The sequence below is a fragment of the Poecilia latipinna genome, unplaced genomic scaffold, assembly GCF_001443285.1.
Source record: "Poecilia latipinna isolate Pla-1442-1.1 unplaced genomic scaffold, P_latipinna-1.0 Scaffold2816, whole genome shotgun sequence".
Lineage (NCBI taxonomy): Eukaryota > Metazoa > Chordata > Actinopteri > Cyprinodontiformes > Poeciliidae > Poecilia > Poecilia latipinna.
Window position 1 is genome coordinate 29846 of NW_015115432.1, and position 22226 is coordinate 52071.

The 22226-nt window shown below is 36.1% G+C and overlaps 4 protein-coding genes across 6 annotated transcripts in view; 3 read left to right on the forward strand and 1 right to left on the reverse strand.

Moving 5' to 3' along the window:
- LOC106939269 (FYN-binding protein) overlaps nt 1–2267 on the forward strand; it is a 22875-nt gene extending 20608 nt beyond the window's left edge. Inside the window, exons 12-16 of the mRNA XM_015021628.1 lie at nt 204–246; nt 335–497; nt 752–785; nt 1602–1639; nt 1739–2267. Of these exons, the coding sequence (XP_014877114.1) occupies nt 204–246; nt 335–497; nt 752–785; nt 1602–1639; nt 1739–1770 (310 nt within the window). The 3' untranslated portion in view covers nt 1771–2267. The remainder of the gene's footprint in view (nt 1–203; nt 247–334; nt 498–751; nt 786–1601; nt 1640–1738) is intronic.
- Nucleotides 2268–3045: 778 nt separating this feature from the next.
- Nucleotides 3046–5228, reverse strand: smim7 (small integral membrane protein 7). The gene is made up of 5 exons (XM_015021612.1): nt 5121–5228; nt 4884–4925; nt 4736–4788; nt 4516–4606; nt 3046–3521 (listed from the first exon to the last, which is right to left on the reverse strand). Exons 1-5 carry the CDS (start codon nt 5144–5146, stop codon nt 3506–3508), a joined length of 228 nt encoding a protein of 75 aa, XP_014877098.1. The 5' UTR covers nt 5147–5228; the 3' UTR covers nt 3046–3505.
- A 1037-nt stretch (nt 5229–6265) lies between these two features.
- On the forward strand, nt 6266–15959 carry tmem38a (transmembrane protein 38A). The gene is made up of 6 exons (XM_015021623.1): nt 6266–6766; nt 11018–11174; nt 12047–12231; nt 13063–13150; nt 14304–14421; nt 15361–15959. Exons 1-6 carry the CDS (start codon nt 6640–6642, stop codon nt 15565–15567), a joined length of 882 nt encoding a protein of 293 aa, XP_014877109.1. The 5' UTR covers nt 6266–6639; the 3' UTR covers nt 15568–15959.
- Nucleotides 15960–17853: 1894 nt separating this feature from the next.
- Nucleotides 17854–22226, forward strand: part of comp (cartilage oligomeric matrix protein) — a 19897-nt gene continuing 15524 nt past the window's right edge. For all 3 annotated transcript variants that reach the window (XM_015021624.1, XM_015021626.1, XM_015021625.1), the window contains exons 1-3: nt 17854–17979; nt 21185–21258; nt 21639–21690. In XM_015021624.1, coding sequence (XP_014877110.1) covers nt 17913–17979; nt 21185–21258; nt 21639–21690 — 193 coding nt within the window. In that variant the 5' untranslated portion in view covers nt 17854–17912. The remainder of the gene's footprint in view (nt 17980–21184; nt 21259–21638; nt 21691–22226) is intronic.

The window sequence follows — 22226 nt, forward strand, 5'->3', positions numbered from 1 at the left end:
TTGTGGCTTGTTTGTTGTCGTAGCAACTCCATAGCAACTGCCTAGCAAGATGGCTGGCAGCTACAAAGTTCACGGTGTGATGCCACATGAAAACTGTCATGTTACTATTGATTGTTTGCATACTGTGATATATATTGTTATTGATTTATTGTCCCTCCTTAATTCAGGGATACTTTGATTAATTCTGATTATTTATCTTTCAGCATAAACCCCAAAGAGGAAAAAGAGCTAAGAAAAAAATTTAAGGTGAAACATTTTTCCTTCACCTTCGTAGATTTTGTTTTCAACTTTGCACGAGTCTGATTTCTTCATAAAAGTGATTGTTTCCTCGCAGTATAACGGGCCTCTGCGGGTGCTGCACAGCATGATGGTGGACCCCAGCTGTATCATAAAGAAGCCAGGAGGGAAGGACCTACACGTGACTCAGGGAGAAGTCGTTGATGTCATCGAAGAGACGAGCAACAAGAAGTTTCTGTGTCGAAACCGGCTTGGGAAATGTACGTAAACTGTCCAACGTCCCTGTTTGATTTTGAACAGTGAGCGACAACCTATCAGAGAAGTTAATTACATGATTAAATCCGAATTAAAAGCTGCAGAAACCATTTTACCACTGTTTAAATGTACTGTATTCTTTAACTTGGGAAGATTTTATAAGTAGCTATAACTAGCAAAATAATTACACTTGTCTCAGAACACAGGCTGAATTTGGTTCTGTTGTTAATTTATTTGTGTTTTATATCTTGTTTTTCAGATGGATATGTGCCAAAATCTATTCTTCTCGCAATGTGAGTAAATCTCAGCTTCTGTTAAGAATTACTTTGTGTAAATCAAGTTTAGTTTTGTAATTATTTAGGTTTAAAACATTTTGTTAATAAAAAACAAAGAAATACATTACATTATTGTCAAACATGGATTTAATTACAGTGTGTAGATGTGTTTTAAAGAAATGTCTTATGTTTGCACTTTGAGATGCTATCTTAGCTAGCAGATAAAAGCTACCTTAGCTAAGCTAATTTTGCTAGTTAGGCAGTAAATACTACAGAAAATATCCCTGATACTTTTCTTAGTACTACACAGAGGTGGATAGAGAACTCAGATTGTAATCTAGTAATAGCTGTAATGTACTTATATAGTTTATAAGTTAGGAAGAAGGCCAGAGCTAGTTCTAAGCTTGGGTCTTGTTGCTATGGAGTTGTCATAGCAACTCCATAGCAACCTCCTACCAAGAGCAGTTGTAAAGTTACAAAGTTCAGAGAAGTGCACACAGGGAGGTGAGCTGGACTTTTTCCAACTCCAGCGTAAATTTATTGCTGATATTTTTGTTTAATTTTTTATTTATTTATTCATTTCATTCAATACAGAGAAAAAAAAAATAAAAAAAAAATAAAGAAAACATCCTAACAGTTTTTAGTATACAAAAATTAAAAAAAAGAAAATACACCTCCATCCATACATACCTACATATCCATCTGTATACATTTCACAAATATATACACTGACAAACATACTACATATGTATTTGAATTTAGTAATGACATAATTATTGTTTGAATTATTTAAAAAATTAAAACTAATGTTGCCGAATAATTGTTTTTCTTCAGGGAAGGAGACATTTATGATGATGTGGATTACCCTGACGGTGAGCTTGCATTTTTTTTCTTCTATTTCCAGATTCTGTATTAAATTTTAACAAAAATTAAAATCTATTAATTTATTCTGTTGTCTTTTTTTAATATAGATGTTTATGACAACGACGGCATGGATCACTGAAACGTTTCAAACTAACTCTGCACTTCAGCATATGGGAGCAAACTATCCAGAAGAAAAACAAAAAACTTCAGGAGTTTCAAACTAGAACACCATTAAGCTCTGACAGAGATCCTCATGGGAACAGACGTCTCACTTGGTTCGGGAAAAAGATGCGTTTTCTACAAGTTTTGTTATTTTAAGCTTTACTGGACAGAAAAAGACTGATTTTCTGTGTGGCTCTTTCAAACAAACAAACTGTGATGTAAACAAGTCAAACTAATCAGTTACTGTAAAAACAAACTCATACAGATGTATTACCAAACTCTCCCCACTGAATAAACTAAAACAGACATATTTTCTGATAAAAGCAACATATCAACACCCACTCTGAGAAATAGAAACCGATTATTGCACTGTTTGTCAAAATGCTTGTATAGAAATTTAATACACTATTTCTGTTGCTTTGTGTGTTTCTCGGCATCCAGGATAATTTAAAATAAATGTAATGCTGTTTCTGATTGAAGTGTGTGTTTTAATTTTACAAAACAAAACAATATAAATAGACAATTGTTAATGGGCGTTTTTTTTTCTTTTTTTAGAAAAAGAAAAGTAGAACAGAGGGGCTTCATGGGAATATTTGACTAATCTGCAGCAACAAATGAGAAAATTTTTAAACTTCTGCTTTTTAAACACAAGTAGCAAGTCAGATGATATCCAGCATTTATCCTCTAGGGGGAGCCACTGAAACTGGTTTACTGAGGATCAGTTCCAGTAACCAGTGAAGTTCTTCAAATCAAACGACATTGGTGTCAGTCGTTTGTGCTGCTAAAATATTGAATGATTCAAGAGCTCCATATTTACAACAATCTGTCAAATTTGGTGTCAACTGTGCCTCAGAAATTTTAGCTGCAAAAACATTTATAAAATCATATTAATTTTAAGTGCCATCCCAGCTCAATGCTTAGACTCTCGCATTAAAATGGCTGCAAACAGATGTGCAATTATACAACTGTAAATCTTTGAAAAGCATTATTAGAGCCTCCTGCACAACCAGCAAGAATGCAGCAAGTGTTTTCTGGATGGTAAGTCAGCAACAAAACACTGTCTCTTCCAGCAGCCATTGTACAGCCTGTTTTCAGTTCTATTTAAAAAAAAAAAACAAGCTATATTTTGCATGTGGTTAAACACATTTAACTAAAAGTTGGTTTAAACAAAGTTTTGTATATTATCTGTGTTTTTAGAAAAAGTGATCTATTGACTTTTTAAATACATTTAAAGAGTCAAATAACATCTGAAAACAGTAGGAATAGTTATTTTTATTAAGTATAAGGACCTTTACAATATCGTGTATATACAGCATTTTTTTTTCTTACAAGTCACATGAACTGATTTTAAAGAAAGATATTTAAATCTGATACTTTTCACAGACTATCTGATGAATAAAACTAGGGAATGTGTCATGTCTGTGAAATGTAAACAAGAAGTGAAGTTCCTAATAAAGGTGAGAATTTATGCTCATTTTTAATCTGAAGTACACAGATGATGTTATAGCTGAAGCTAAAAAAATAAAATGTAACATCGTTTGAAAGAAAATAAATATGATTTAGGTTATCCGACTGAGCCTGAAATACAGTGAACTTTTGGGGAATTTAAACATTATTGCGATTTTAAAAGGGTAAAAGTGTCCAGGCATGGAGAAGTTTGTAGCATCTGTCTGAAACGTTTACATCCTGGATGTGCAATTCAGCCAAACTGATCACGATCCAAAGAGTCTGGAAAAAAAACAAGATTTACAACATTAGCAGAATGTAAGTGGTGTAAATATGGAAAGACAAAACGATCATAATCCTCATTCTAACACTGCAATGCAGAGCATCTGTAAGGAAATGTTAACCCCTTGTTGACCAATCTTGTGAAGTCACCTAAAACCAGCCAATGTGGGACATGTTTACCATTAATTAAATTATACTGAAAGCACTTTGGTACCATTTCTTGGTTCGCTTTAAAGGAAACTATACCTTTAAGTTCCCTTAAACTATAAAGGTATAGTTTGGATTATTCTAGATCTATTAATGGCTTTAGGATTTTTTCCAGATTATTTTTTTGCCCTACTGAATAAAACCTTCGCCCATAATAAGCTCGGCCACGTGTCTCGGTGTTTTTGCATAATTAGGCTTATGCAAATTATGCTAATTTGCATAAGCCTAATTTCAAATATATGTTGTTTATTCAAATTACAGTTTAAAATCTGTTTAAAAGAAAAAATGTTTTGTAAACATTTTGCTGTCATACAATTGTGAATAAATTTTGGCAGTAAAAGATTAAATACACAAACAGCCATTTAAAATACACCTCCTGACACAAAACAAGGACTTTTTTAATTTGTACAGAAAAATAAGGCAACAACTCTTAGTTTTTATTTTGTAGCACTTTTAGAACAAGAGAAACAGCCTTCAGTTATAAAATTATAACAAGGTTTTATTCAGAAAGTTATTTAGCTCAAGTAAAATGAAAATGCTTAATTTTAAAGTGAATTCGTTTCTTTTCCTTGTTTACATCAAACCATCATTATGTATGGTTTGAAAGACTATTCAAACCGGGAAAGAGAATTAGCGCCACGCTCAGAAAATAATATTGGCCATTTTCTTGGGACAGTATCCTTTATTTTTTGTCACAATTTTTTGATTTTGCAGCAGTAAAAATTAACCCAGTAACATTAACCCACAGCTGTAAAGTCCAGAAACAAACAAGCAGATAATTACTCACAGAATCATGCAAAACATCATGAAGACGTTCCAGAGAGCGATGAAGATCCGGAAGTACCGCAGGCTGAGGAGGAACTCTCTGATGTTGTCACCTATTAGCAGGCAAGAGACGCAGAAATGTCCAGATGATTCAGTTAAATAAAATGATTCTACAGTAAACAAACATTATTAGTAAAAACCTAAAGGTTTCAGTCCAGTTCTTAACTTCCTCTTACACAAACCTGTTGTTGGAGCTCCGGACTCATCTGCAAATCCATGGGACTCCTTCCTCTTTCTGAGAAAATAAACAAACAAACCATCAGCTGCTAGCCTGAAGCTAAACGGTTGTTAAATGAGCTTTAATGTAGTTAAAGTGGTAGGTATACTAACAGCTTGAAATTTAGCACAGCTCCTGCATTCACCAGCAGCGTCCTAAAGAGAACAGAAGGAAATGTTGTTATTAACCAGAAAGCTAATGCCAGCGTTAGCTGCTGGCTGGCAATAACGTCTCACGACATTCATCGATGTTTTCCCGCTAATCCGGGAAACAGCAACACACTCAAAACAAATTAATTAGTAGAAAACTTTCTGCTTTGTAAACAAAAAGTAAAAACATTTATAAATTACCCGAATATTAACAGATCACCGAGCATTTTCTCCACATCACAGAAACACCTTACTTCCTGGTTTCTTGACGTACGCGGGAACGTAACCAATAAGATTTTAGAACGCTATTACGACGGGTAATAGTTTCTTTGCCCTGGATTTAGATTGTAAGGCACAGCAAGCGTTTTACGATTCGCAAAAAGTTGCAAAAACGCGACGTATACTTAGAGTAATCTGAGTTGGACACTTTAAGTGTCATCTGTCGTCAGTGTAAAGACTGAAGCAGAAGAAGCAAAGCAAAAAACGTTAATTTATACCTTTAAGACATCCTGCAGGGAGCAAAATACAGGAGAATGGGCTATGAATGACGTCACACAGTGTTAACTGCGTTAGAAGGATTAATTTTCAGCATCTTAACTAGAATATTTTATCCTTAAGAAATGATGTTGTCAAGCTGAATCAAAACCTACTTTTTAAATCATTATCTACATTATTTGAACAGTATAATAAAAGAATGCTTTATCATTTTTTTCTCACACATTTTACAATCTTTTATTATGTTTGTTTTCAGCTGCAGATAAAATGCAAAAATTGTTACAATGCAAGGAAGATGCTAAATGTATACATATTTAAGCTTTTATTGTGCTTATGTTTAATTATAAAAAGGTAATGATTATCAATAAATGATATTGATGTGACAAATTGTAGTACTTTAGTATCTTAATTTAACAGAACTGAAAAATTACAACTATATAAAATAGCTGCTTAATAAAAAAGCAGAAATACATAAATAAATAGAGTAATAAGTAAAATAAGACATAAAATAATATGCTTTTAACACATAACACAATAAATGCGTTATATTTACACTTTGAGTCTCTTTTCGGCCTCGGTAGAAACAAGAAATGTTTTGTCGCCCTCCAGTGGAGAGTGAATATTACTGCTATTTTCTTTTTCTAAAAAAAAAAAAAAAGATAAACGAATGAATTCATTTGAAGATAATATCAAATGGAATGGATGGATTTTATTTACTGTTCCTGTACCTTTGACTAGATTATCATCTTACGGAATAACAAACACCGACGGTTTGGATTATTCTAGATCTATTAATGACTAGTGAGACGATAATCATCTGATACGGATTTAGGATTTTTTTCAGATTGTTTTTTGCCCTACTGAATAAAACCTTCGCCCATATTAAGCTCGGCCACGTGTCTCGGTGTTTTGTTATGACCCTCAGCGGGGTTTAACCCTTTAAACGACCCAGTTTTCCGTTTTCCTGAAAACCTCCCCGTCACCTGGAGAGCGGAGCAGCTGCGGGATGGAGGCGCGTAAAGGAGGATGAAGATGCATCGGAGAGCCTGTGGATGTTTCGGGTGGTATTAATAGGAGCGCTTGAGTGTCGCAGGCGTTACTTTCGAGACTGGGGGGCTTGGTGGAGGCTCGGCGGGCTTCTCATCCAGACTGCGCAGTCAGAATTTAAAAACAAACAAACAAACAAAAAAGACAAGGAAATAAAAGGGATTTTTCACTTGGCAACATGGAAAACGTACTCGCGGTTCTGAATTTGGGCGATTTCGCCCAGGCTTTTTCCAAAATGGGAATGTTTCCGGTGTTTGATGTCGCCTATTACATCGTTTCCATCCTCTACCTCAAGTACGAGCCAGGTGAGTGTTTTCACTTATTAATACACAATAAAACGCAGTCAGTCAAGCCGCAGAAATGTGTCGAAATGCTGCATTTTGGAGTAATTTAAATGAATTCACTCAGTTATTTTAGTACAGAGTCACATTGTAACCTTTCCTTTTAAAGCATGACCTGTTACATAAACTACAGCTGAACTCTGCAGACTGAGTTAAACCGGGTTGGTTTTCTTCACGATTCGGCTTATTTGAGCAAGAAAGTCTGCAGAAGGATGAAACCTGAGAGAAGAGAAGGCCTGTGCATGCCAGCAATAAATAGAAGAGCCTGAAATAGACAGAGTCAGTGCCTCTGAAGACTCTGTGTTGCACTTTTTCAGGCCTCAGAGTTTCCTCTCCACTAAATAGCAGTGAAAGTCCTGATATTGTCTACTTTATTTTGGTTTACTGGAACATTTCATACTAATAAAAACATGCAGAGCAGTTGTCTTTAGCCTCTGTTCTAAGCAGCTTGCTCAGTTTGCATGTATTAGCATGATGCCTTATCATTTAGTCCTGTGGGGAAAGGTTTCCTCCGTGTTTTGGTTTCGTTTTTTAAGGTAAAATTTCAGTCCATTTGAACTTTTACAGACCTTTTATAACACCAAATAATCAATAAAAGCTGCAAAATATTTTCTGTTCCTGTCACACTTATGTTTACATGTAAGTCATCATGGCAGTTAAAGCTGCTGCAGTATTTAACTTTTGAATATGTTTTTTTTTTTTTTTTTTACATATTTGTTAAAACTGTCACCACGTTGTGACAATAAAATAAAACCAACCAATCAGAGTCAAGAGGCGGGTCTTAGCGCTGTCAATTATCCCCAAGCTGCTAAATGTGTTAATGGCAGAGAAAGAATTTACCATCACAGGAAAACAGTTTGTCTGCTGCCATCAGTGGCTATGCTAACTAGCTTTAGCATTCATGACAGGCCATGATAGCTGCAGTAGCAGAGAACAAGGAAATTGTGATCGACAGCGCTAAGACCCTCCTCCTGGCTCTGATTGGCTGTTTCTAGCTTGCACTGGCAGCACTGGGAGAAGGCAGAGGAGCTAAATCTTTTACAGATTTTCTGTCTCATACCAAACAGACAAAAAATATATCTTAAACAAAACTAGAATACAAACTCTCCTTAACAAGTCAGGAGGCATAAAATAATAAATAAATTAATGTTAAAACTGAGGAGCAAATCATACAATTACAGACTTAAAACAAAACATTTTTAGCTAGTTTAAAGTTAGCACTACAGACAGTTGTCTTCCTGAAAGCTAAGCTATCTTTGGAGTTAGCTACAGAGATGCTACATGTAGCCAGCTAACTGTAGCTCCAAAACAAAGCTCCTCCAGTGAATTAACGCGTTTTCCTGTTTCATTAATTAATTTAAAATGAGTTAGCTAGCTACATGTAGGTTTCACTTTGACATATTATAAGGAAAGAAATGCTGTCAAAATGTAAAAAAAAAAAAGAAGAAAAAACAGAAGTAGATGTTGGTTTAAACGTCATTTAAAGAGTTTTTATTTTATTGAGGTTTAACTCCAGCATGCGGCTGTTTTCTGTCCTGAACCTGAGCTCATTTTCATACCAATAATTTGACAGTCAAATGCCTTCTGCTGCCAACCCAGAGTGTGTGAGATCATGAATGAGTCTTTCAGGCTGAAGGAAGAGAAGACCAGCAAGTGTGGGGTCAGAGGTCAGAGGTCAGGCCCAACAGTTGCGAGGAAGTCATGCTGGATGTATTTATAGGCAGGGCAGCATTTTCAAAGATCAGATTGCTCTCGCGCTGAGCACCGTCGGACCATGACCCCTAACCCACCTGTTGCTGGAGATTTGCTCCTGCAGCTCAGCTTAATGTCGGCGCTCCAACGAATCTTTAATTATTATCCGTACTGTAATTATGAAGTTATTCCACTTAAGATGTGGTTCCTCCTAGAGGTTCATGTTCATCCAGATTTAATTAAAATTATGGTGCAGTTACTAATAAACATTCATCTGTCTGATATTATTTGCAAAATAACATTTTTTGGTACACCATGGGTGTCCAAAGTGTGGCTAGGTGGCCATTTGTGGCCCTCTGGAGGGTTTTGGGCGGCCCAGATGGTCTGCTAATCTGGTCTGTGACCATAGGTGGTTGACGCAGATGGACCCTTTTTCAACACAAAACCCTGGAAGAGCTGATATGACAAGATGTTCAGTATTATTTAACTTCTAGTAGCCATTCCTCCAATGTACAAACAGTTATTAATATTTTAACAGTTTGTTAATGGATTTTATCAACACATAAAAACGTCATGTGATGTCACACTTTTGGGAACTTTGTAACTCCGTATATAACTGCCATGACTGTTGCTATGACAACAACAAAAAAAAGTTACAGGCTTAGTTATAGCTCTGGTCTCCTTCCTACCTAATTTATAAACAATATAAGTACATTTCAGCCTAAAATCAATCGGGGATAATCGATTATTTATTAGGATGTAAATGAAAACGTGTTGTAGCATCAGATTGTAACTCTTTGTGATTTTACAAAGTAAAATTGAGAAATTCATTAATTAAGTTATAAACAATTGAAAATATTGTAATTAATCTATACTGAAACTAAATTCAATCAAATGTAATAACAATCTGACCCTCAGGAAACAAAAACAGTTTTTACAGTGTAGCCTATAAGTTTCTAACTCTTTTACTCCAGAAGCAAAGTTATGTTTTTGTGTTAAACATGAATTTTATATGTTTTACTTTGTCTTCTGTTGTCTTGTATAAATCTGCTTTTGTTTAGTTTTTATATTGTGGAAATTATTTTTTCCATATGGTTGAAACATTTATTATTTATCTACTTGGTGCTCAAACAGCATCATTACAGCGACAATAAAAACAAACAGAGGTAAAATGGAATATGACAAAAACTAACAAAAAATAGCCTCCTTAAAACAATTTAAAAACATAAAAACAACGTACCGTGTTTTAAATCTGCCAATCTGGTACTTTTCATTAATATTAAGGAACAGTTGATTGAAAACAACCTCCAATATTTTGCTGAAATATTACTTTTAAGTTAATCTTTTGTGTAGAAAAAGATTGTGTGTTTCTGCAGTGTAAGATTTAAAAACGTGAAAGATCAGAAAAGTAAGAAAAAAAAAGAAATTTTACTTCTGCACCTTAAACATTTTTTCCTCACTGTCTGAAGTTAAATCAGATCAAACTTTTATTCTTTTAGCTTATTGTTCTAAACATATTTGTCGAGGATCGGAGATAACTGTCTTTTAAACGGCTCTAAGTAACTTAAAGTGGAGCAGCTCGTCTCTGAGGACAGTCTGGGTTCATTTTACTGTATTTTTTCCAAACATTCTCTTAGTTTTTAGCTTTTTATTCTTTATTTTACTCTCAGCTGAAGGTTATTTTATTCCAGGATCATTACTGCTTTATCAGGGTGTGACGTGAAACACGAGGCTGGGTGTCGACAAAGATACGGCCCACAGGGACACCAGGAAACCACTGATATGTTTATAGTCTTTTATTAACAATATGGCCGTTGGATGTTGACAAGAACTTCATAATTGTAAACATTTTACTGCAATTTAAAATAAAAATCATTTATAAACACCGGCTGCTTTTATTTTTGATGTGTAAAACCTGCAGAAAAAGGAACTAATTAATGAGTTATTAATATCTAATTATGAAGACTGAATGCTATATATATATATATATATATATATATATATATATATATATATATATATATATATATTTAACAAGTAGTTTTTTATTTTCATTATGATGTTTAAGGAGGCCAAAATATAAAAACACCAAATGAATGACTGACATTAGACAGCTCAATATATTAAAAAAGTACCAATATATTTTCTATTTAATAACTGAATATACCTTTTAAATCATCAAATTTGGCAATACAATGTAATTTAAAAACATAATTTTAGAAATGAATGTGATTATGTCACTTTGTGTTTGAAATAAAGAGTAAAACAATTGCATATATTTTACGGAGGTCAAGAGGTCGCCATTACTTGTAAAGTTCAGGAACCTCTGGGTTGAACTGGTTTGGATTTTGAGCGCGTCATGTTGTCATGCTACCACTAGGAGTCGCCAAACTAAAACTTTTTATATCTCTGCACTTTTCTCCCTCCGTTTATTTGCTTTCTTAGTTAAAATGAGTTTTTAAAACGCTGTTTCATATTTGTTCTCAGTGTTGTGAAGCATTTTAACACTGTTTTCCTCTGCAGGCTCGGTTGAGGTATCTCGCAGGAGTCCTGTGGCCTCCTGGCTCTGCGCCATGCTGTACTGCTTCGGCAGCTACATCCTGGCGGACATCATGCTCGGGAGCAGCCCACTCGACTATTTCCAGTACAACAGCCACATCCTGCTGGCCTCAGCCGTCTGGTGAGAGCACACTCATCATCTACAGATGATAGTTTATACAAGTTAGAGGATTTATCCGTTAATATTCAGGCTTTTAAGGGTGCATTCACACCAACCGCTGTATTTGAACTCCTCTCTGATTTGGACCAAAAAAGTGAATTCTAGTCCATGTAAAAACTTCAGTATCAGTTTGGTTGAAGTGAACTCTGATGCAGTGTGAATGCATATGTGGATGCAAGTGCTCCAAAAGCAGGAAGTGGACTACAGCGCAGGACATTCTGGGTAAATGTAACCAAAACATACATGCTAATCTAGCGCTAGTGGGAGAAATGGCTCGTGGACAAAAGTGAAATAATACAACCACTAAAATTGTGTTTGTTTCCATTTTGAGAAGGAAGTTGCGCTCAGTGTCTTATTCTGAGGTTTTCATGTCGTTTCCTTCAGTGGTTCTTGTCGCAGCGCCCCCCACAGGCGAGGAGGGGAACAGGTTTTTCAAAGAGTTCAGATTGTTTGACACAGTGCAGTTTGAAATTGAACATAATCTTTTTGGTCTCATTTCTGGTGTAAATATCTTGGTACGCTTGAAATAAAACTAAATTGCAAGTAACTTTTCAGCAAGATAGAGACGCTTGTTTTAAGTTAATAATTCCTTAATATTGATGAAAAAGTTCTAGTTCCACCGGCTGATTGTTTCCCTTATAACGTGGGAAGAGAAATGTCTTGTTAGAAGTGAAACAACCTGCGAAGCTCCAAAGGTTCTTGTCGGTTAGTTTTGTCTCATTTAAAGTGAACCAAGATATTTGCACCAGAAACTCGACCAGAACTCCTTGGAGATATTTTGTGTTTTTCAGTGCTGGTGCCGTTGGTGACTCTCCTCTGTTGAACCTGAACAGGTACCTCATCTTTTACTGCCCCCTGAACCTCTTCTATAAGTGTGTGGCCTTCCTGCCGGTCAAGCTGGTGTTGGTGGCTCTGAAGGAGGTCGTCCGCACCCGTAAGATCGCCGCCGGCGTCCACCACGCCCACCACGCCTACCATCATGGCTACTTCATCATGGTGATCGTTGGATACGTCAAAGGTCAGTCAAAGGCAATTTAGCAGATGTGTTTAAATTACATTTTCAGAGTTTAGCACCTCTTTAGATCCAGATTAAAACAGGATTAGTTCATAGTTTACAGTTTAAATATTTTGAACTGAAGTCTAAAAATGAACAATTACTTGTACATTTTTAAAGGACAGTTTAAAGCGAGTAAAATGCTTGAATTTCAATTAGGAAAGTGCTTAATTTATTCCTCCATTTAAGTCTAACAAGGCCAAAATTTGGAAAACGTTATTTACTGTTGAATGTGCCAGATTAAAAGTACCTTTTGAAAATAAAGTTTTTCAAATTTCTGTGTTAAAAACTGTTTTTATTGCTCTGATGTAGTATTTCTTTAGATGACATGTTTTCATTTGCTATATGTGGAAATTCAACATAATCAACAGGAAAAACGTCAGACTGTGTGATGTAAAGAGTTTCACTTCAGTTAGTTTCAGTACTGGGTCCAAATCTGAAGCATGATGTCACAGTTCTTCACTTTTCTGACTAAATTCACCATTTTCACATATTTTCCAGTTGGTTTTATATGAAAGCAGAAAAACTATAAATGTTAAAATGTGATCGCTTCAGAGTGTAGAAATAAAAGCAAATTTTTATAGGATTATTTGTCGAGTTTTTATCTGTGGCCTGTTTATTTATTGTGATTTTTGCCGTCCGTGCTCATCAGTCCTCTTTCTTGTCAACAACCACTAGTGTTAAGTATTTATTCCATCTGCTCTCGTCTCTGCTGTCCAGGCTGATGATAAAGAGGACAAAACAGACCTTTTCTCTCTTGTCCTCATTTTTTTCATGCTATTTTTATCCTTTCAGGGTCTGGAGTGGCTCTTATTTCCAATTTTGAGCAGCTGCTGCGCGGTGTGTGGAGGCCCGAGACTAATGAGATCCTCAACATGTCATTGTAAGTGAGAGTGAAAACTTCTACTGTCTTTTTAATTTTAAGCAGTGTATAAATATAGCTTTCACTCACCTCAAACTGCACTTTAAAAAAAGTAATAAGCATTTTTAAATTAGTTTTGTTTCATATTTGCGTTTCATCTACTTCTAAAAAAAACTACTCAACTGTTCCTGTAGCAATAACTTCATGTTTTCTGGTGTCTCGAAATTGTTTCGAAAATAGAAGGGCACTGCGCCGTTACCTAGCAACCCCAGCCCCGTTACCTAGCAACCCCAGCCCCGTTGCCTAGCAACCTAAGCGGAACTCCATAATGATTGGTCAGCTGGTTTACAGCTTCATGCTGCTGGAAAAGGCAAAATGTTTTGATGCTGACTTACTATCCAGAAAATTAGGTTATTATAATTCACTAAAACTAACGAAATATCGAAAACTGATAGAGAAGACATTTTCATAAACTGAAATAAAAACGATAATTAATGGGAAAAAACCACAAATAACTGGATCTATGCTGTGCATTTATAAAACTAAAACATGCTGGAATTATAAATATAACATTCTTCATTGAATGAATTAGTTTATTAGCTTCTCAAACTGATGTGAAATCTTAAGAGTTTTTCCCCAAACACAAGCAGTTTATGTCAAATTATGGCACTCCATAATCCTCCGGGCAGCGCTTATGCTAGTCTTCAAAATGGCAGCCGGGAGAAAACACCAGAGTCAGTCAGTAGTTCAACAGTAACTGAATACTTTTTTTTTCTGGAAATTATGTCTTCTGTTGAGTATTCATTTCCCAATCACTGTATACATAATCACAATACTTCTGAACATAAAACGGAACCAAAGTCTGAAAAAACTAAAACTACTACAACTAATAAAAACTAAATATTCAACTAATAACTTACACAAGCTAGCAAACACTAAATTAACTCAATTAGGAAAACAAAAATTCACAATGAAATAAAAACAGTGGAAAACCGAAAACTATTAAAACCCTGCCAGAAACCAGTTGGTGCATCCTTGTTGGTTGTGCAGGAGGCTCCACTTCTTCTTTTCAAATGTGTACGGTTGTATGATTGTTCAAGGAAGCATAATAATTCACCTTTAAATTTTTGTAGGTTGATGAAACATTTTCTCAGCTTTTCTTTGCTCTCGGCAGCCCGACTAAAGCCAGCTTGTACGGAGCGATTCTGTTCACCCTGCAAGAGTCCCACTGGCTGCCAGTATCCAAGAGCGCCCTCATCCTCGTCTTCACCCTCTTCATGGCCACGACGAAGGTAAAACCCTCACCAGAAACCAGGACATCACATTACGTACGGCCAGAGGCGAGTAGAGTAGCCAAAGATTATTCTCAAGTAAGAGTAGCACTACTTCAACATACTTTTACGAAAGTAAAAGTAAAAAGTAGCCGTCCAAGACAAAAAACACAAACACATTAACTAAACACAAGTCAAAAGTGGAATCATCCAGTCAGGGATGTCTCAGGAATCCACCTCTTCCATTTTGTTAATGCTGTTGTGTTTAGTGAATTGTTGAAATAGTTTGCACTTCAGGGTTACTGTACATACCTGTCAGAGGTGGGCAGAGTACCCAAACATTACAAGTCAGAGCAGCACTGCAACATATTTTTACTAAATTAAAAGTAAAAAGTAGCCATACAAGAAATTACTCAATAAGAGGAAAAACGTATTTGGTAAAAAGTCTATTGAAGTATTGAGTAACTGATCAAATATCAATCATTTAATATTTAAAAATTACATCATCAGACGGACCAAAATATAAAGTTAAGCGGAAATGTTTGTATTTTATGGACCAAAATGACAATAATTCATATAAGTAACCAAAATCAGGCAAAAGAAAATGTTTCCAAATCGGTTTCCATCAATAAAAAACTAAACTTTAACAGAAACTGCAGGTGTGTGTCTGGCGAAGTTTTGGTTAAAACATGTTTGTTTTTCATTCAGTGGGCAGAAAATCCAGAAAATTTACTCAAGTAAGAGCAGAAATACTTCATAATAAAATCACTCAAGTAAAAGTAAAAAGTACAACCAAGTGAAAAAGTATATTTTTAAAAATGTTATTCAAGTAAATGTAACTGGTTGCTACCCAACGTGATTAGATTAATGGTCTGTAACTAAGTAGCAGGTGAACAGATTGACACCAACCTGAAGCGAGAGTTCAGATAAAGCTGAAGTTGTGGGTGTTTTGTCCTCCAGGTGGTGATGACGGCCCGCCACTCTCACGGCTCCCCCTTCAGCCTCGTCGAGTCCTGGACGTGCCACCTGCTGTTCGGCTCTCCTCTGGGCGGCGGCGAGGAGGACAACCATCATCCTCCCGCCGGCGCCGCTCCGTCTTCACCGCTCAAAAGCAAAGAGGAGCTGAGCGAAGGCGCTCGCAAGAGGAAGGTCAAGAAAGCCGAGTAAGACGAGGCTCTGGTGAAACTGCATCGGACTTGATGCCGCCCGACTTCCCCTTCCTTCCATAAGGACAGGAGCAGTTTGATCTCTGCCCGGACGAGACCCTTTTTATTGGAGCAACATGGTGCTTTTTGCATTTTACAAAGCTGGAGGACTGTAAATACCAAGGCAAACGTTTCACACAGCAGCCAAACCTGGACATCTGAAACCCGATCAATTATGAGTCTGGGAGAATCTGCATCCCTGCCCAGCGCTGCTTGGTGACCCAGCGGCGGTTCAGGAGCCACATGGCTACAAGGCCATGGCGCCGCATCCATACTTTTATTCCTTAGAACTGTATGGAGCTAAATTTGGGCCATAAAGTTTATTCAAAAGAATAACAAAACTAACTGAAAAAAGGCTTGAAACAAAAAAATATTTAAACGGAAAAATTATTTGAAACTGGAAAAAAATGAAACAAAAAAAGATATGAAACCAAAATAAAATATTTAAACTGAAAGAAAAAAAAGATTTCAAACTGAAAAAAATGAAACTCAAAAACACTGAATCTGAAAAGTAGTTTTGAACATTTTCTTCAGTTTCACATCCTTCATTTTCAGTTTGAAATCTTTGTTTTCAGTTTCAATTTATTTTCCAATTTCAAATAGTTTTTTCATTTTCATTTATCTTCAGTTTCAAAGTTTTTTTTTTAGTTTCAAAATAATTTCAGTTTCAATAATTTTTCTTTTGAACAAAATTTTACGGCTCCATTTTAGCTCCATAGAATTGGTCAACTTTTGTTATTCAGAAAGAAACAAAAAAGAACAAATTTATTCAACTCTCCATCAGAAATTAAAGGTGTTATGGAGGTTAACATTCTTCCTGTTTTCTGAGACGAAAGCAAATTTCTATGAATAAATGAAATCAAGAGAAATATTGTGTTATGGTGTTTTTTTGTTCGCAAGGGAGAAAACAACTATTACTAATTGATTAATAGTGTCAGTGTAATATTTTGAATTTCCAGCCTGAGGTTTAACTTTTGGAGATTGTCCATCTTTGATTATGGTGCCTCCTTACTGACTCAGTGATTTTTGATAAACACACTGATTGTTCTGCAGTTCAAGAGATTTCTTGAAAACCGTTCATTGAATAAGTGTGCATTCACACCAGCCAGGTTTAGTTCACTTTAATCCAGTTTGTTTGCCTAAAACATTTGGTTCGTTTGGGGAGGTGCGAATGTGTAATCAACCAAAAAAAAAAAAAAACTCTAAAGGTGTTTTCACACCTGATAGTCCGGGAGATTTGGTTCAATTTGGGATCAAAGTTGTAACATTTGTTAAATTGATGTGATTTTCTTGGTCAACCCAACCAAACCAATTGAAAAACCTGTTCTCCTTCTCACCTGTGGGGGCGCTGCACCAAGAGCCACTGAATGAAACGACACAAAAAGACGCTAGCTTTACCCAGAATGCCATGCACTGTTGTAGTTCACTTCCTGCTTTGGAGCTGTCGTTGAGATTTAAACCACACTATGGTTGACTTCAACCAAACCGAGATCGAGGTTTGTAGTTCACTTTAGATTTCGATTAGCGTTCACACCTCCCCAAACAAACCGGACTTTCTGCACAAATGAACTGGAGTTGGATTAAAGTGGACTAAACAAGATTTCCCTTTTCTCTTTCGCCGAAGAGTAAATAGAAATCATCCAACTGCTAAAATCTGACGCCGCTCTCTTTTTGTTTACATTTTGTAAAGAAGGAAGTTGCGCTCAGTGTCTTTAGAGGTGTCTGTGTCCGGCAGCGCCCCCACAGGCCACGAGGGGAACAGGTTGCTTAAAGGGTTTGGTTGGTTTGACTCGGAGCAGAGACAGAACCACAGCAGCTGGAGGCGGATCAGATGATGAAGTTTTGGTCCCAATCAAACCGAGTCTACCAGACTAATGTGTGTGAAAACACCCTTAGATTGAGGAAACTGGTATTATCCCAGTCTGTATTTGGACTGTGGATTTAATACAAAAGGGTAAAATCGGGACAAAAATCAGCATAAAAAAGTCTTTTTGTGCAAACTGGATCTTCTTATTTGTTCACTAATTTAGCTTTTTATCACTGTCTACGAAACTGCAACATTTAAATGTTATTTTTGTCCGTAAAGTTAAATCACGGTCAAACCACGGCGTTGTTACCTTTTGGTTTGTGTGCGTTGTGCAGAATCAGTTTTTTTTCTCTCCATCTCCTGGAGCTTTAGAGGAAGGGCTGGAGGTAAAACTCAGGAACGGAGGATGGGGGCAGAGAGCAGGGGAGGGACATAAAGTCAGGCTAACGGGAGGAGCGCCGAGTCCAGGAAAGGACAGCGAAGGCGAAGCTGCTCCCATCATGCTGCGGTTTGTAGCGCTGACCTGCGTCCTCTGCATGGGAGGAAACCTCGTAACGGGACAGAGGGGTAAACCCATCCTGCTTCATATTTAATATTCAGTTTGCAGTTGTTGCTTATTGTTTTTAGAATATTAGTTATGGTGAATTAAAAGTCAACAAACTTTGACGAAGCTAAATAAAGAAGCTAAATCTACATGTTTAACCTAAAGTGCTGCATTATTATCATCATGTAAACAAACATTTTAATGAAGACATGTGGATATTTCCTGCACGTTTCAAATTCTCTCAATAATTAGTTGTAAATAATTGCTATGAGGCTCCAGAAACAGACAGTGATTTGCTTGCATCTCTTTCTGCTGTGGAATCCAGTCGGCAAACAGAGCCGCTCCTGATGAGAGGAACATGTTTCCTGTTCTTCGCTCTCAGGAGGGTCCAGCTTTCATCCTGATCATCTGCTGGTCAGGAAGGGAAACGCTGAACACGGGATGCAACAACTCACCACACTTCAGCAATACCTGCCTTAGCATTCACCATAACGCAGCGCAATTTGAAAATAAATTAGCTTAATTGAAACACGGCAAGTTTTAAAAAACATTTCTTCATAAATGTTTTTATCTTGCGCTAGGATGAGGATTTTTTTAGGTTTATTTTGCATAACTGCAATGCAAATACTCTTGAATCACACAAGTCATATGATCAGCAACCTGATGTTACTACTGCTGGAGACGATGAAGGAGACGACAGGAAGTGGCAGGAGGATGATGGTGTGACGTGTTTTAATGACTTAATTTGCGGTTTCTTATTTCACAATTGCACTTTTTTTTTTTTTTACTTTAGCAGAATATTGAGGCCAAGAGTCACACCGATATACAGTGTACAAAAAATAACTTATTATATTACACTCAGTGTAACGTAATGACATTGTGTGTAATGTTTATTACACTTAATAATAGTAAATATAAAATATAATTTTTCAATAAAATATCACAAAATCCAATTAAGATTATATAAAATGGGATTTAAACTTTTCAGTTAAACACTTTGTAAGAAGAGTTTTAAATTCGTTTGTGGGAATAAATGGTCGGTTTTAATGTTACTGTTTTCAACTTTTCATCTTCTGTATTTTAATGTTTCGCACATTTATTGTAACTTTTATTTCACTAATCGGTACTGATAACAACTGGGTTATCAATAAAGAAAAATAGGCCTTAGATCTGTTGGCAGTCATAAAAAGTGAAGAAAAACATTTCTGCAAACTGAAACTTGAACTTTAATAAGCTCTTCTTAGCAGGTTAATTTAGAATAAACCTGGACACATGAAAAGCCAGAGTCTTTCTACCACAGTCCATTTGTTGACACTTTTGGACTCCCACTGCTTTTCATTCGTGTATGTGCGGCTTGGCTGGAAAATGCGGCTTCCAGAAAATCTTCTATCGTCTCCATATCTGGAAAATCACTTTTGGAGCCAGAGACAAAACATTTCAGACTTCAGTGGATGAATGAGCTGTTTCAAAAAAAAGATCTGTGGACTTTAAAATCATGTTTTAAGACCGCTACAGATTGTTAGTCCCAGACTAACAAAGTGTCTATTTGAAAAAGAAAAACTGGAAAGTGAACTCAAAGTGTTTTCAATTTAAAAATTCCCCTTTGTTTTTAACATTTTGCACATTTCTGAAGACTTTTATAACCAATGGAGTAGCAAACTTTTCAAAACATTTAAGGGATATAGGCATATATAATTCAAGTGTATTAAGTTTTCCTGTGTTTTTCCTGAATCCTGCTGTTTGGTTTTGTAATTTCTGACATTTCCTGAAGTATTTTAACCTGGTTGTGATCTGATTGGATGAAAACAATCTGTCATTTTTTGGTGGTGTGGTTCAGTTACATATGCTTTGCAGTTTCTTGTGTGTTAACAATGTACTTTGCATAGTTTTGGTATTCTTTGAGTTCCGTAGATGAGGAGCAGGAACATTAGAACGTGTCAGATGTTAATTTAGCGTGTCTGAAATATAAACGCTCGAAACCACAAATTGTCTGATATATGCGCTCACATCAGTTTCACTGCATATTCTGACAAACGCCACAAAAATGCAGTTTTAGAAGCAAAGCTGCATAAAAGTGAGAATTTTAACCATTTCACCATATTATTACACTGAATGTTAGCAAAATATTCTGAGAAAACATGTTTTCCATTTGTTAAAGGCCAGGTTGATTTGATATAAACCCCCTGATTAGATCTCAGTGCAGGTTTATAAAAATAAAAAGAAAGCTTAACAGAAATGTGAAATGTTTGCCCAGAGCTGCTTTGTAAGCCGTTTTGATGTTTGTGTAAGACTGAACAGACGCCGCCTGAGAAATTTCAGGCTTACATGACTGAATCCTCAAGTGGCCAGAGTTGGGCTGTCAAGCAGAGCTTCCTGACTGTTAACACCAGGAGAAACGTACACAGCCGTGACCGCAGAGGCAGTAAATCTGAAGAAAGACAGGCCGTTTTCAGAGGCTCCACCATTTGTTCACAAAGAGCCGTGATGTTGACACAGTTGATGCATCAGGAGGTAAAATCCGCCCCCTCAGGTCTTTCAGGTCTTCCTGTTGGCACAGCGGCCCGTCAGCCTGTCCAGCTGGCAGAGCCAGAGGTATTTCTAGGAACTGACAAATACAAAAAACTCATTTGGCAACAGCAGGAACAAAAAACAACATGTTTTACTGTCCAATAAATTGAGACTTGGAAGACAAACTGATGGTTAGACTTTTAGTTTCAGTTATTTTTTGTCTTGATTGTTGATTTATATTTTGTTTTTTTATTTCTTGCCATCTTATTTTGTGTTTCTGGTTTATTTTGTTAAATTATTGTTTCTATTCTGTCTTTTTATTAATTTACTATTGAATTTCTCAGCTTGAAAACTCAAAATTTTGCTAGAAAGAAGCATCAAATTTTGAGATTAATAGAATTTTTTTAGAAAAAAATGAAATTTTCAAGTTTCAAAAGTCTAAAATGTTAAAAAATTTTGAAGTTGAAATTTTTAGCTTTCGAAACTGAAATTTTCAAGTTTTTTTTGTTAGAACATTTCTGAGATTGACCTCAGAAATGTCATTTTTTCTCCCCATAATGAGAAAAATTATGGGGAGAAATAACTTTCTCCCCATAAATGGGGGAGAAAATTGGCATAGTTAGTTGCCATCATAACTATGTGTTAAGATCTGAAAAAGTTTAAATGAAGGGGTGTTAATGTTTTATGGACTGCAGCTGATGTGTTTTCTGTCTGCACCAGATGGAGAAATTATCAGTCAGATTAAGATGACAAACCTCGCTTTGGCTGAGATTAAAGAGCTGCTGAAGCAACAGGTAAACCTCATTCACTGTCCTAAAAATGTTGCATTCATTTACTGTTGATGATTGAAGATGGGTTCATTAACACTGAATTCTATGGAGCTAAATCAGGGCCATAAAGTTTGTTCAAAGAAAAAAAAATTAAAACTGAAAAAAAAAAAAAGAAATTAAAGATTTGAAACCGAGAACAATTATATGAAATGTTCAAAACGACTTTTCAGATTCAAGGTTTTTTTTTTTTTTAGTTTTGAACAAAGTCCAAAGTCTTTTGAAAAAACTTTATGGCCCCATTTTAGTTCCATACATAAACTGTGTCTAAATTACACCAAAAGTGTTGTTTACATTAAAGGAGCAGCTGATGTTAATTTAATCAGTCGATTTGTTGTTTATTACAGGTCAGAGAAATAGTGTTTCTGAAGAACACAGTGATGGAGTGTGAAGCCTGTGGTGAGTTAGTCAAATTAAATAATAACGATGTTTATACTAAAATATTCAAGATTAAGAGTCAACATGTCTGCACGTAATTTGATAAATGGATGAAGGAATGGATGGATGAACAAAGTCAAAAAGATGAATGGATGAACAGATGTTTGGTTGGATGTTGATTGTAAGTTTTGTTGGTTGGATGTTTGGCTCCCCTCCACAGCAGTAATGTTCAGATGATGGTTGGTTGGATGTTTGATTGGTTCTACGTTTGGTTGGATGTGTGGTTGGTTGGTTGGTTGGTTGGATGTATGATTGGTTATACGTTTGGTTGGATGTGTGGTTGGTTGGTTGGTTGGATGTATGATTGGTTATACGTTTGGTTGGATGTATGGTTGGTTGGTTGTATGTTAGGGTGGTTGGTTGTATGTGTGGTTGGTTGGCTGGTTGATTGGTTTGTGTTTGGTTGGATGTTGATTGTAAGTTTCGTTGGTTGGATGTTTGGCTCCCCTCCACAGCAGTAATGTTCAGATGATGGTTGGTTGGATGTTTGATTGGTT

Excerpts from the sequence above, each read along its gene's own strand:
- smim7 (XM_015021612.1), bottom strand. The coding sequence starts at position 5,146 with ATGCTCGGTGATCTGTTAATATTCGG. Across the intron at positions 4,926-5,120 it reads GGTGATCTGTTAATATTCGG|GACGCTGCTGGTGAATGCAG; the intron begins GTAATTTATAAA and ends TGTTCTCTTTAG. Across the intron at positions 4,607-4,735 it reads GTCCGGAGCTCCAACAACAG|GTGACAACATCAGAGAGTTC; the intron begins GTTTGTGTAAGA and ends GCCTGCTAATAG.
- tmem38a (XM_015021623.1), top strand. The coding sequence starts at position 6,640 with ATGGAAAACGTACTCGCGGTTCTGAATTTGGGCGATTTCGCCCAGGCT. Across the intron at positions 11,175-12,046 it reads CTGCTGGCCTCAGCCGTCTG|GTACCTCATCTTTTACTGCC; the intron begins GTGAGAGCACAC and ends GAACCTGAACAG. Across the intron at positions 14,422-15,360 it reads TCTTCATGGCCACGACGAAG|GTGGTGATGACGGCCCGCCA; the intron begins GTAAAACCCTCA and ends TTTGTCCTCCAG.